This window comes from Micropterus dolomieu, linkage group LG16 (assembly GCF_021292245.1).
Source record: "Micropterus dolomieu isolate WLL.071019.BEF.003 ecotype Adirondacks linkage group LG16, ASM2129224v1, whole genome shotgun sequence".
Classification (NCBI taxonomy): domain Eukaryota; kingdom Metazoa; phylum Chordata; class Actinopteri; order Centrarchiformes; family Centrarchidae; genus Micropterus; species Micropterus dolomieu.
In genome coordinates, this window is record NC_060165.1 from 1,802,693 (window position 1) to 1,815,700 (window position 13,008).

The 13,008-nt window shown below is 40.9% G+C and overlaps 1 protein-coding gene across 2 annotated transcripts in view; it reads right to left on the minus strand.

Moving 5' to 3' along the window:
- The window catches only part of scube1 (signal peptide, CUB domain, EGF-like 1), a 133,249-nt gene that overhangs the window by 47,580 nt on the left and 72,661 nt on the right, over positions 1-13,008 (minus strand). For both annotated transcript variants that reach the window (XM_046071836.1, XM_046071835.1), the window contains exons 5-6: positions 5,054-5,182; positions 2,859-2,975 (exon numbers count right to left, since the gene is read on the minus strand). In XM_046071836.1, coding sequence (XP_045927792.1) covers positions 2,859-2,975; positions 5,054-5,182 — 246 coding nt within the window. The remainder of the gene's footprint in view (positions 1-2,858; positions 2,976-5,053; positions 5,183-13,008) is intronic.

The window sequence follows — 13,008 nt, forward strand, 5'->3', positions numbered from 1 at the left end:
GGACTCTAAGCAGCTCATTGATTGGACAAAGGTTTGGTGACCTGTCATCCTGTCAGGTTAGACATTCTGTCTGCAGAGGGGGGTCAAAAAAAAATTTCGGATTCTGTAGTGATTCAAGGATTTCTGCCTTGAAAGAACTGCTATGAACACATTTGAAGACATGAAGACATTTCCAAATACGACTCATTTTATCATGCTAAACTTTCTGGGGTTGAGGAACTGCGGCAATCAGATTTCAGCCTCCATTTCATTATACCCACAAATCCTGGATTTGATTGACAGATGCCACTGCAGTGATTTTAGTAAAGAGAACTTTCTTTTTTAGATGTTCTGATGCCACCTGAATTCAAACCAAACCAACGTGAAGAAGAGCTGTCATAGTTCAAATGAACTGTTCTATGTTCTACATATAACCTACTCAAGTTGTGTTCAGCCCAAAATGGCACGATTCCATGCAAAGTCATGCAGAGATGTGAATAGACGCAAACAGACTCAAATACCCCTGAGTGAAGAATATGGGTGATGCTGTTTGGTGAAAGCCTATCAGTGTTGAAATGATGTTATGAACAGGAACACAATTTAGAGAGGTGCTGTAAAAATGCTGTAAAATAGACATGTTTATAGTTTATATTAATCAGTTTACAAAATGCAAACTGAGAGAGAAAATAAAAAATATTTAAATCAAATCATTTTTTGGTGTGACCACTCTTTGCATTCAAAACAGCATCAAATCTTCTAGGTACAACGCACAAAGTTATTTCAAATGTTGACTCATCAGTCCAGAAAACCTTTTTTCATGTCTATTTTTTAAACCATTCTTACTTTCCAGTGTTTTTCCACATATGCCTAAAACCCTTGCATTGTACAGTATGTGGTATCTATGGAGGTAAGCCGCTTCTCCTTTCCTGAAGGGGTACATCCATTGGCTGTTAATGGCAAATATTCGTGGGTTGTGAAATACTCCAATAAATCCTCCAGTGGCTGATTTCACGTGAGTAACGCAAGGCAAAAATTCACCTTTGGTCTGAACACAACTTTCTTACAGTGTAGGCCCACCTCTTGAAAATGACCATAAATGTTGTAGCTTTGCAAGCCTGCTCAGCCAGAATTAGTCATATCTATACTATTCTATTTGTTGTTATCATCAAAGCTGACTATTGCTATTACCTGAGCCCAGTCCATGTTGGATGTACATTTTTGACCCTTTATTTTGTCCAAGGTTTACTTTTACCTCCAAATGAACAATACACACAACAACAACACAAAGTAAAAGAACAGAAACGATATGTTGCCAAAGATAACACAGCATTGTATTTAATAGCCAAAACCTTAATTGCATCTCCATACCAGAATCTAAAATCAGCATAAACGTTTTCATTCAACCAAAGCATCCCATTAAGAGTGTGAGCACTTTGCTTACTTATACTGCATTGTACGGGAATATTTGAGGAGCTATCAATCAAAGACCAGGGACAGGGAACAAATTTGCTTTTGAGAGGTTACTGCAATCTGTAACTTCAGCACCTACTTCTACAATGAATGAATGTAAGAATTTATTTATTTATTTATTTTAAACCTGTCCTGCCCAGCAGCCTGGTACACAGTATGAGGAGCTGGATACCTCAACGTGCCAGACAGACTTTACTTTAGCGAGATAGTTTTAATATACTCCTTTATTATGTATTTATTTATGTATTAATTTGTTAGAATTAGAATTTATGAATACTCCTTTAATTCATTTAACAAAAGTAATTTAAGTCAATTAAATGGCAGGTGAGTAGTCTGATCGAAGAAATCATGCATTTCTGCTTTTTAACTGTTAATTTAAGGGTAAAAAAATTACAACTTTGTACCTTAATACCTGCCTGGGCTCCATTAATTATAGGATCCTAAATGCCAATATATGTACACATACTACAACCAGTGTGACAGGTGGTAATAAAAAATTCTTTCAGGCTCTACAAACTATTTCATACATACAGAAAAACAGAGTTATGAACAACTTCACTCACCTGGAACATCTTATTCATCCTCTACTGATAAGAAAAATAGCAAGATGAAATATCCTCTATGTGAGAACCAGGATGTGGAGGCACGCTTCTCCTGACAGTAATATGTACAAATGTGAGTCAAGTGAGTTTGACATGAATGTGTTTTCAGAGTCATTCATTTTCCACCAGCCAGCTCAAAACATATTACTGCTCATTCCTTGGCCCTGAAACTTTACCACTGTGATAATCCCTCCAAGACTTTCTACGGGCATTACCATAGTGATGGCGTGTTTCAGACATAGATGCTTATGTTCAACACAGGAACACTGGAATGTCATTTATCCACCAATCAGCATTTATGAGATTTTTTTCCTATGAACCTCTACTGCAGTGTTAACCTCCAAGGTGAGACAGCTCCACCAGTCTCTACCTAGTCTGGTTTAATAGTAGTTTAATAGCTGCTTGAAATTAAACACGGTGCTATCTGCAGTAGGAAAAGTAGATTCAAGCTATTATTCATACACAATGACACTTTTCAGCAGCTACTGAATAACTGGCTTACACACAATAAAATAACTGTTTACACTACCAAAGCAGGTTAGATGCAGGATACAGCGTGCATGAAGCTAGACTACAGCATTTCATAAATACAAGGCTGGGGGATGGGGGAGCCAGGAGATGACGTATGTGCCACCTCACCACCTCCAACGACAAACCCTCCACAACACTTCATCATCTCATTTTGTTACTTTTCCTCTTTGACATCATCTGTGCCTCAGTGAAACTGTCCAGGGGCTTCTATCATACAGCAGATGTTACAGCGAAACAGCTTTAGCGAACTGGGAAGCCATCGTGGTAATCACTCACCGATGCAGGTCTTGCTGTCTGAGTGCAGGGCGTACTTCTGATGGCAGCCACACACCGGCCCTGTGTCCGTGTCATCGCATGTGTGCTGGCACCCGCCGTTTCCATAGTTACACGTCACTGAAGACAACACACACACATTTGAACCTTACTCCCAGCTTGTAGCTCATGACATTTTAAATTGTCCACTAATTCCTTATTTAGATACAGTAATGATACAGGCGGACAGAAGGGGTTTTTACGCTGTGCAGGAATAAATCATTTAAATAATGCCCCACTGGCCTGACATGGAAGGATGAAAAGAGAGAGAAGGGGAAAGACTGAGAGACTGAGAATATTAGGGAGTGGTGGGAAGAGAGGGAGAGAGAGGGAGAAAAAGAAGAGGAGAGTGCAATACGGTGCAAGCGGAGAGAGTAACATAGGAGGGAGTTACACTAGGAGAGCAAAAGGATGAGGAGGAGAGAAAGAGGAGATGGGTAGAATTCAATGAAAGAGAGGTAAAAGAAAGAGGGAAAAGAGGAGTTAGGAAGAGAGGGTTTGATGGAAAAAAGAAAGAAAAATTGTTTTTAGTGTTTTTTAGTCTGTGGAAAATATGGCATCATTTCATATCACAGTTTATATTGAATAAAGAAATTAGTATTTCCATCATTTACCTAATACACTGCTCTCGTTTCTTGGGACACTTTGGTGTTTTGGTTTTGTTTTTTAGGGATAAGGCCAGGGAATATTTGGAAAAAGTCTGGGTCATGTTCTCTTTTGGGTAAAAAAGTTAGTTGATTCCAACAAGGGTGCCAAAATAAATGACAAAATATGCTGTTGGTCCATGCCCTCCAGAACGACAGCATTACATCGCCAAAAGTTAAACCGGGAGAAAGGTTTCGTTTTCTGAATTCTTTCTTTGGAAAGAAAACAAAATAGAAAGAATGTGAACAACGCAAGAGATGAGAAAAGATGTGGGGGAGTAAGAAAGACAATGGACTCGAGAAAGAGAGACAAGTGATTTAACTGCAGGAACTCAGAACCTTAGCCCTTATCCACCAGAGAAAAAGGGTTTTAACTTTACTTCATTGGCCCTAAAACTGTCAGCTAATAATAGTTTTGTCAAACACCATGTCAGATGTTTGTCATTTGTCCTCTCTACATTTAAACTGTTCCTTGTCTAATCTTCACAGTTCTTGAAGGGAAAAGGGAAAGCAAGTGTAAATACACATGATAAAATCTTTGGGAGTTTTTCCTAAACTTTGCAGTTCCCCCTAAAAAAGAAAGGAAGAGAGGATGGTAGAAAAGAAATAAAAATGAAGATGAGGCAGAGAGGAAAAGAGGGAAAGGAGGTAGGAGACATACCAAGCAAGAAAATGGAGAAGAGAGGTGAAAATGGAGAGAGACAGAGAGGACATGAGAGGAGTAGGAAGGCAGGCTGGAGAAATAACTACCACTTCTTTCATCACTCGTTTATCACTGTCCTGTGCTGCCATGCTCAACAGGCCAGCACAGCACTGGGTCCCTCGCTGCTAATGAAATATTACTATAGCAGGAGACACATTAGAGCCTCCACATCTCTAACACTCTCACCGTCTGAGAGAAGAAAACGATGTGTTGCCAAACAAAGTGGAACTAAAAGCTTATATTCCCCCTCAAAAACAGCAGACTTAAATTCCATGGCTGCAGGCACTCGGCGTGAAGGGGGGGCGGTTAGAGACGTGAATTCTCTCTACTGAATCCTTCAGCACCTTCCGCTTGGCCTCAAACGCTTCACTGATTTTGGTATTAAATGTCCACCCTCATATTTTACCGCTGAAGGCCTACTGGAACTTGTCCATCATTGCTATTACAGATGTTTATTCCAGGAACATTTTAGATCCTTCATCGACCAGTACATAACCTCAATAAAATCAAGTCTATGAAACAAAGTAATACCTTAATACCTTGCTGCCATGTGAGTTGTAAAATAAAGTGACAAGTCAACTGACTAAAGATTAACAGATGACGGAAAGCCTTACTCAAAAGAGCATTTGACTACATGGAGGATTTCAAGACACCCAGCGTCTATGAGCTGCTCATTCTATGTGAACAAATGTGAACAAACTCAACACATACGTTGCAGACCAACTAGGCTGACCTCCTGGTTGGGGTGTGTTTGTGTGTGTGTATGTCAGTGTGGGGATGTGATGACCACTGAGGTCAGGTGTGATACGTACGTGTACAGTCTTTCTGGTTTTTGGCCAGCTCAAAGCCAGGACGGCACTCACACGACACCCCGCCTTTGCCTGGAGCCTCTCTGCAGATGTGCGCGCAGCCGTGCTCCTTGTTCATGCAGTTCATTCCATCTGTTCAGGGAACAAGGACAAAGGAACAGATCTGTGGAACTTTTGTCTGACTGCACAGAGAACTCAGCTGACAAGTGATCATCTCTGCAGGCACACGCCCCAGAAAGAATTTCTAGAATTTCTTTATAACATTAGGCATTTATGACTAAATAAGCAGCAGTCAGATGTAAAAACATCTTTAGTTATGATTTATTAAAATTTCATCAGGACTGTATGGGTGTGGTTGGATCCTATTTGATTGACATTGACCAAACAACCCACCAACTTCAAATCTTGCAAACTTCTAGTTGGTGCGGCCCCACCCACTCCAAACCAATAAGACCAGCACAGAGAAAAAGGAAACACAACTTTGTAAATGCAGGTTTAATAGTGTGTATATAAATGTAACATGTAACAAGTTCCAAATATATTTTTTATGAAAATTTCAATCTAGTTTCAATCAACCTTAGCCCTTATCCACCTGAGAAACAGGTTTTACATCTGTGGCCCTAAAACAGCCAGCTAAGTAGTAATTTTTACCAGGCCACAACCTCTGCCTCTGACTGACTACATCAGACATTTGTAATTTGTATATATATATATATATATATATATATATATATATATATATTTGTATATTTCATTTACATTTATTTAAAACAGGAAATATTTGTGTGCATTGAAAAATATTTTTGTGGAGTCATTTATTTATAAATCCCAAAAACCAGACATGGAAATGTCAGTCACTGGGTCTGTCGGTCAGTCCACCACTTTGGTCCAGACTGGTCTTTACATCAATTGTTTCCATGAAATGTTGTACTCATATTCATGATCCCCAGAGGATGAAGCCTTCTGGCTTTGGGCCCCGAGTTTATCTCTAGAGACGTGCAGAACTCTAAACCCACGTAGAGTTGAATATTTTCATATTTTAGTCGAATCATTGACCTTTTTGCTGTCACTGTACACTTAGCAAATCAGGATAACAGTATGGCAGGAAATAAACATTTTTACACCACAGACAATGTAAATGCTCCGTATTTGTATAGCTTCTTTCCAGTGATTCCTATATATATATATATATATATATATACACATATTTAGACAGACAAACACAGAACAAATTGAGTTGTGGAAACCCATAATTCCCTCCAGGATGATTTATGTGAACTCACTGCTGACATCTATTATACAACAGAGAGTGAGGAGGCTTGTAACTGAGCGGACCGGACCTGTGAGTGCAATCCTCATGCTGAGCTGAACAGCCACGGCTCATCAAACAATTGTTTTCCTTTCCTAATTGTTAAAAGCCAACTCTATGCTTTCTGAAATCCTACTTTCTCACACACTAAAATCTAGACAATTTATACTCAGCCCATGTTCTCAGCTGTCACTGATCCAAGGCCGTGTCCTGTCAGCACTGACACGGCTGGTCATCCCTCCTCCTACTCGTCTTCTGATTCCTCCATCCCTTCATTCCTTCACCCAGACCTGTTTGATGTGCTCTCCTATCCTGGTGATTTACAGAGCACACTGTGGCAATAATATCTGAAATAGGCCAGTGTTCATCAGAGGGGAGAGTAGCTAGGGGAGGAAGCAAGGAGGCGGAGGATGGAGTGCCAATGCTCTCCCGAGAGTCGAATCAGGAGGGAGAAGCCAGCCAAAGATATCACTGAGCTCTGGGAAGAACTGCAAAAGTTAGTTTGGGAGTGTGCAGGGGTCTGCTCATCATGGCACAATCAGATGTCTTCACTCACAAAAGATGGTTTTTGTCTTGTGTATTGTATGTGTTTGCACTCCAAGCTTATGAAAGTTTTAGATATGATGTTTTCATTTAACTTTTATTTTACATGAAAGAATGGCCTCCTTCACACTCACATTGTAAGAAGTGTGCCTCTTTCTCGCATCTCACGTATGTGAGTCTTTTTCTTCTGAATTGAGAGGATGGACTAAATGGACTTCAACCACAACAAAATGAACTCCCTTCTCTTCTGTTACCAAGACGTCGTCATTTTGTTTCTCATTGCAAGCCATCCTCTAGTGAAGATATACAGTAGATGTCCTCAACATCATCAGCATCAGCCACTAGTCAAGCAAGTGCCCCAAAAGACACGTTGTTCTGTTCAAGTAAGGACCTTACCATGGGAGACATTGTTCATTTCCTGTTTCCAACCAACAGTCATCACTGTTGGTTTTTTAAGTATGACCACAACTGTTCCATGACCACGTTTACTATTGTAGCCAAATCAACGAAGCTTCCCTAAACTTAACAAAGTAATAATTTTTTGGGTCCAAACCTAACCATTTTACAACAAAACCAAACTAACCAAACTAAAACAGATCCATTTTTCAGCAGTGCCTTTTAACAGTTTTGTATGGCACTGAAAAATGAAGCCATCCTGCTAATATGGCTAATACAGAAAAAGCGTGCCGTTCTGCTGTCACGCAATTTGGAATAACTTCTTGAATTTCTCTGTTATGGGGTTGCTATAATTTTGGGGAATATAATTAATCACTTATAAAACATCAGCTTTGGTGGTGCTATCAATGATCAATCAAACTGAACACTGAACCATAAATTAAAACCTACAGCAGGACTAACCCTAAGCCTTTGCAATTGTGAGCTGGAAAATACTTACACCACACCATTTCTCCCTTTGAAGACGTTCCCCATTCCAACCAATTTTACCAACATTTAATACATATATTTGGATTTGGGAAAGATGTTTCTTAAAATGCATGACCTATTTGACCCAAATGACCATTATTCTTGAAAGCTTTGTGCCAGTGCAACAACATGTTGGTGACCTATGAGCATTATAGCAATTCTGCATTCCACACTGCCAGCACTACAGAAACATGGTCAATTCTAGTAGTCATAATTCAGAATCAGAATCAGAATCAGCTTTATTTGCCAGGTATGTGTACACATACAAGGAATTTGACTCTGGATTGTACATTGCTCACGATGTGCTTACTAATACAATAATACAATAATAAAATCAGACACAGGCTACAGTATAGAGAACACATATATACACACTATAAACAAAAACAATATATACAGATTGAGACAATAACTAATAATAATAGTCCAGCACTGTCTATTTTTATTCAGATCAAAATCCTCAAAATTTGTTCTGTTATTAAAATATGTTCTCCTCCTCTCCTCTTTCAAAGAATGAAACTTAAATCCCCAAATTTATAACAAAATTACCAAAACTTCATCTAGATTTCTTTTTTTAGACACACCCCTTCTCTGATCCCCATGGTGAATAATGTCCCTTCATGGGGCCCAAGACCATTTCAAGTACCTCATTAGGGTGCCATTTCCCCTAGAGAGTCCCCTTCACCAACAAAAAGTCCTTTCTTAAACACTGCCATTCTAGCTGCCCACTCCCAACAGGACCATTCCATCAAAGTCCAGAATCAAAGGAACCAAAGGAAATTGTGCATTTACATGATTAACAAAAGCTCAAACAAAATCTGCCTGTTCAACATTATATAATTCAGACACTATATTTCAGGTAACATCTAATAAACAACATTCTGATACACAGCCAAATTTGCACCCTGTACAACCCAGAAAATTGGCAGCACAATGAAGCCAGAGGATAAAAAAACTTTCAACAGTTGCCAAAGCATGCATTGATCCTGTTTAAAAACTAAACTCATAAGAAAGCAGAGTATCTACAATCAATTCAAACCTGGGAAAAGTCAAATAAACTCAGACAGAGGGAGGAGGTGGACACAGACCTGGCACTTGGCACAATCCAGCCTAAAACAACAAACAGAGCGGCGGCTGCGGCCTCTCAACGTGTCCGATGTGACGATGCAGCGAGGCCGAGAAGCAAAGCCTGCAGCTCACTGACACGTTTACTTGTCAGACTTGAATAACCCACATGGGTCCCTGGATACATACTCAGCCAGATCTGATGTCGAGCTCTGTTTAGCTCAACGTCAGCATTGACCTGCTGATTCACAGACAGAGACAGGCAGAGACCACATCGACACGGTCATATACACAAATCAAGAAAAAATAAAGTGACACACTGGAGAAAAACTTCCTGCGGGACGATTCAATACCATGCACAACTCAAACATACTCCAGAGTGACTGCCTTGTAAAGAAAATGCTGGTTCTGAGCAGTGTTAAACCCATTTCCCTGCTTTCTGTAATGCTCACTACTAATTCAGCCAGTGCACAATATTTTTACATTTTTACTTCCAAACACCAACATTGCATTGCATTTCACATTTGCATTTTCCACCTACAACAAATGAAAGGATCTTACGAGCATGTTGGTAGTATGACCAGGTGTTCCATGAAAATGAAATTAATTGAGGTCTGGAGACACAACATCACTGTTACAAGGGCAACCACACAGATGATCAAGTCACAAGAAAAATCCCTGGTTATCATAGCATCATAGTTATTTGGAAGTCATAGCAAAGTCAAATGTTAAAACTATTAATTAAATAGTCCATTGGAAACCTTAGCAAGATTTTTGACTGACCTTCTGGTTCAAATTTCTTAATTTACTTTTTCAGTGTAATGCTTTATTATAACAACTGTTTGAAATGTGCTTGGCAAAACTGCATGATCATGTGACTGCTCATGTTGCTACTCTACTGGACTTTTTAAAAAATTTTATTTATTATTTATTTATACAGCACCAATTCATAACAGGAGTTGTCTCATTGCACTGTTCATATACGCGGGTCTAGATGGTTCTCTTTGCAACATTATTAACAAAGACACAGCAGCTCCTAGACTCAAGGTTTGCGGCCATCTGCCTTGACCCGTTGGAGAGAGACAGAATAGCCCTATGCAAGTTACACATAAAGATGTAAAGTAATAGCTGCAATACTAACATACTGATGTTAACCAGATATCTTTGTCATTTGTCACCATCTTAGTTTATCATGTTAGGATGCTAACATTTGCTAATTACTAATAAACACAGCTGAAGCTGAGGAATGTCATTAGAATTTTGACCTCATGGTGGCACTGGTTTGTAGCAAATTTCAAAGATATTTCAGTAAAAGCCAAAAATCTCAACCTGATGGTGCATGGCACTGTAAGTCAGAGGATCATCAAAGTCATTATGATTCATTCATCTGATCTTCATGTATAAATGGGTGGAGTAATCCTTTAACAAACATTTTTGGGTACATACAATATTTTAGAACAGACCTGTGTGTATTCCATCAGTTTCAGATAGAAAACTACTTTAGCCGCCTCAACACTGATTACTAATCAGTTTGCAAAGACTTGAATCTCTTGAATTTTGTGTACAGAAATTACGCTGATCAAATTTCTTGAAGTGAATTAAGTGAAATGATGGTGTGTTCTGGGAGATGGCTTAGCTAATGTAAAGTATTTCTGAAGGTGGTTCTTAACAGTAAAGTGGAGTCTATGTCATTTTTGACTGAGCAATGAAAAGATAGAGAGGTTGTCTTTTCTTCTTTCCAGCTGGGTGTGCAGCTTTGTTTGGATTGGGGAGGTCATCAGGTTTACAACTACTGAAGCTCCTCACTGGGAGCCCCAGCAGGTCCAGATAAAACATCAAGACGTGTCTTCATGGCCCAATGAGAGCCTCCAGGACACAGTCTGTCTCTCCTTGCCTCCTGTCTGTCTGTCTGTCTGTCTTTTCCCCTGCCTTTCTTTATCCATCTCTCCACACATATCTCCTGCTCTCCCAGGAGTTCTGACTCCAGATGAGGTCCAAGCATATCACAGCCATGTTATTACAACTTGACTCTTCCAGCGTTACACCCCAAAGCCTGGCTGGCACAGGACAATAGGAGACGAACGAGTGAAGTAAAAGACAGAGACAGAGAAAAGAGAAACGGATCGAAAAATAGAGAGAAATAGAGGAATGAAGTGAAAGACAGAGAGAGAAAAAAGAGAAATGAAGAGAAAGACACAGAGAAAAAAGAGAAATGAAGAGAAAGACAGAGAGAGAAATAGAGGAATGAAGAGAAAGACAGGGAGAGAAAAAAGAAATGAAGAGAAAGAGAGAAATAGACGAATGAAGAGAAAGACAGAAAGAGAAAAAATAAATGAAGAGAAAGATAGAGAGAAATAGAGGAACGAAGAGAAAGAGAGAAAGAGAAAAAAGAGGAATGAAGAGAAAGAGAGAAAGAGAAAAAAGAGAAACAAAGAGAAAGACAGAAAGAGAAAAAAGAAATGAAGAGAAAGATAGAGAGAAATAGAGGAATGAAGAGAAAGACAGAAAGAGAAAAAAGAAATGAAGAGAAAGACAGAGAGAAAAAAGAAATGAAGAGAAAGATAGAGAGAAAAAAGAGGAATGAAGTAAAAGACAGAGAATAAAAAGGAAATATAGCTGTGAGTGGGATCCAAGGAAGTCACGAAAAATGCAACATTTGACATTTTTAGATGAGAAGAACAGATGCAGACGACATAAGAGATTAAAGTGATCAAAGAATTTGGACTTTGAGATAATTGCGGAAACCCAAACTTTTACAGCATCACCTTGAGATCAGAGAGTGTCATATGTACCTGACTGCTGGGTGAAATGTTCAACCCACCTGCGACATTCTGTTTTCCATGTTTAAAGTTTAAGCTGCACAAACAATTTTAAGCAGATAAAAATAAGAAGGAAGTGTCACGGGATCCAAATAATGTAGAGAACGTCTCGGGTTACATATATAACCCAAGACATTCCCCTTCGAGGTAACTCAAACTTTGTTGGTGACGACACTATGGGAACGAGATACCCACTAGGCCGCGCCGAAACCCCCGCCTGCCCCCAGCGTGCAGAAACCTGTAGGCACGACTAAGAGGAGAGCGCACGGGTGCCGGGTGCAGAAGGAAGGTCCAGACTGCTATAACCGGATAAAAGTGTGAGGAGTGCCCAGCCAGCTGCCTCACACAAATCCTGGAGTGAAGCCCCTGCGAGGAGGGCCCTAGAGGCCGCCATGCCTCGAGTAGAGTGCGCCCTCACGGCCATAGGTGAAGGTAACCTGCACACCTGATAGGCCAGAGAAATAGTCTGAACGATCCAGTTGCTGATCGTGTGTTTAGAAGCGGGGAGCCCAGCCTTGGGGGACCCGAAACACACCAGCAACTGGTCTGCTTTCCTCCACCGGGAAGACCTCAGAGTGCAAATACTCAGCGCTCAGACAGGGCAGAGCAGATGAAGTCTCCCGTCCTCCGCTGTCACATGAGGTGGGGGATGAAACGCCTACAGCACCGTGGACCCTGCCAAACTGGACAGAACCTTAGGGACATAGCCCGGACAGGGGTACAGGATGGCTCTGACCCTCCCCGGGGCAAACTCCAGGCATCGAGGAGAAACCGAAAGTGCCTGGAGATACCCCACCCTCCTCAGAGAGGTGATAGCAAGTGGGAACCCTGGAACGAGTCACGGGTCTCATCCTCCGGGCTCCAAGGAGGAAGCGCACGACCAGTGGAAGCCTCCCAAAGGCCCATCCCTCAGAGGGGCATGGAACGCTGCAATGGCACCATTGCAGGGCTCTCATGTGCAGCAGGCCAGAAGGTATTATATTGGACGCTGCTGCCATGAGACCCAACACCCTCTGAAAGTGTTTCACAGTGATGGTGTGGCCTAGTTGCACTCTGGTCACTGTGGACAAAATAGACTCGACGCGTGCAGGAGACAGGTGGGCCCGCATCGTCGTTGAGTCCCACACCACCCCTAGGAATGTAGTCCATTGGGCGGGCGTCAGCACGCTCTTCTTCACATTGAGCCGCAGCCCCAAATGCTGAAGGTGGGCGAGGACGACATCTCGATGCCGAACCGCTAACTCTCGAGACTGGGCCAGAATGAGCCAGTCGTCGATGTAGTTCAATATGCGGATGCC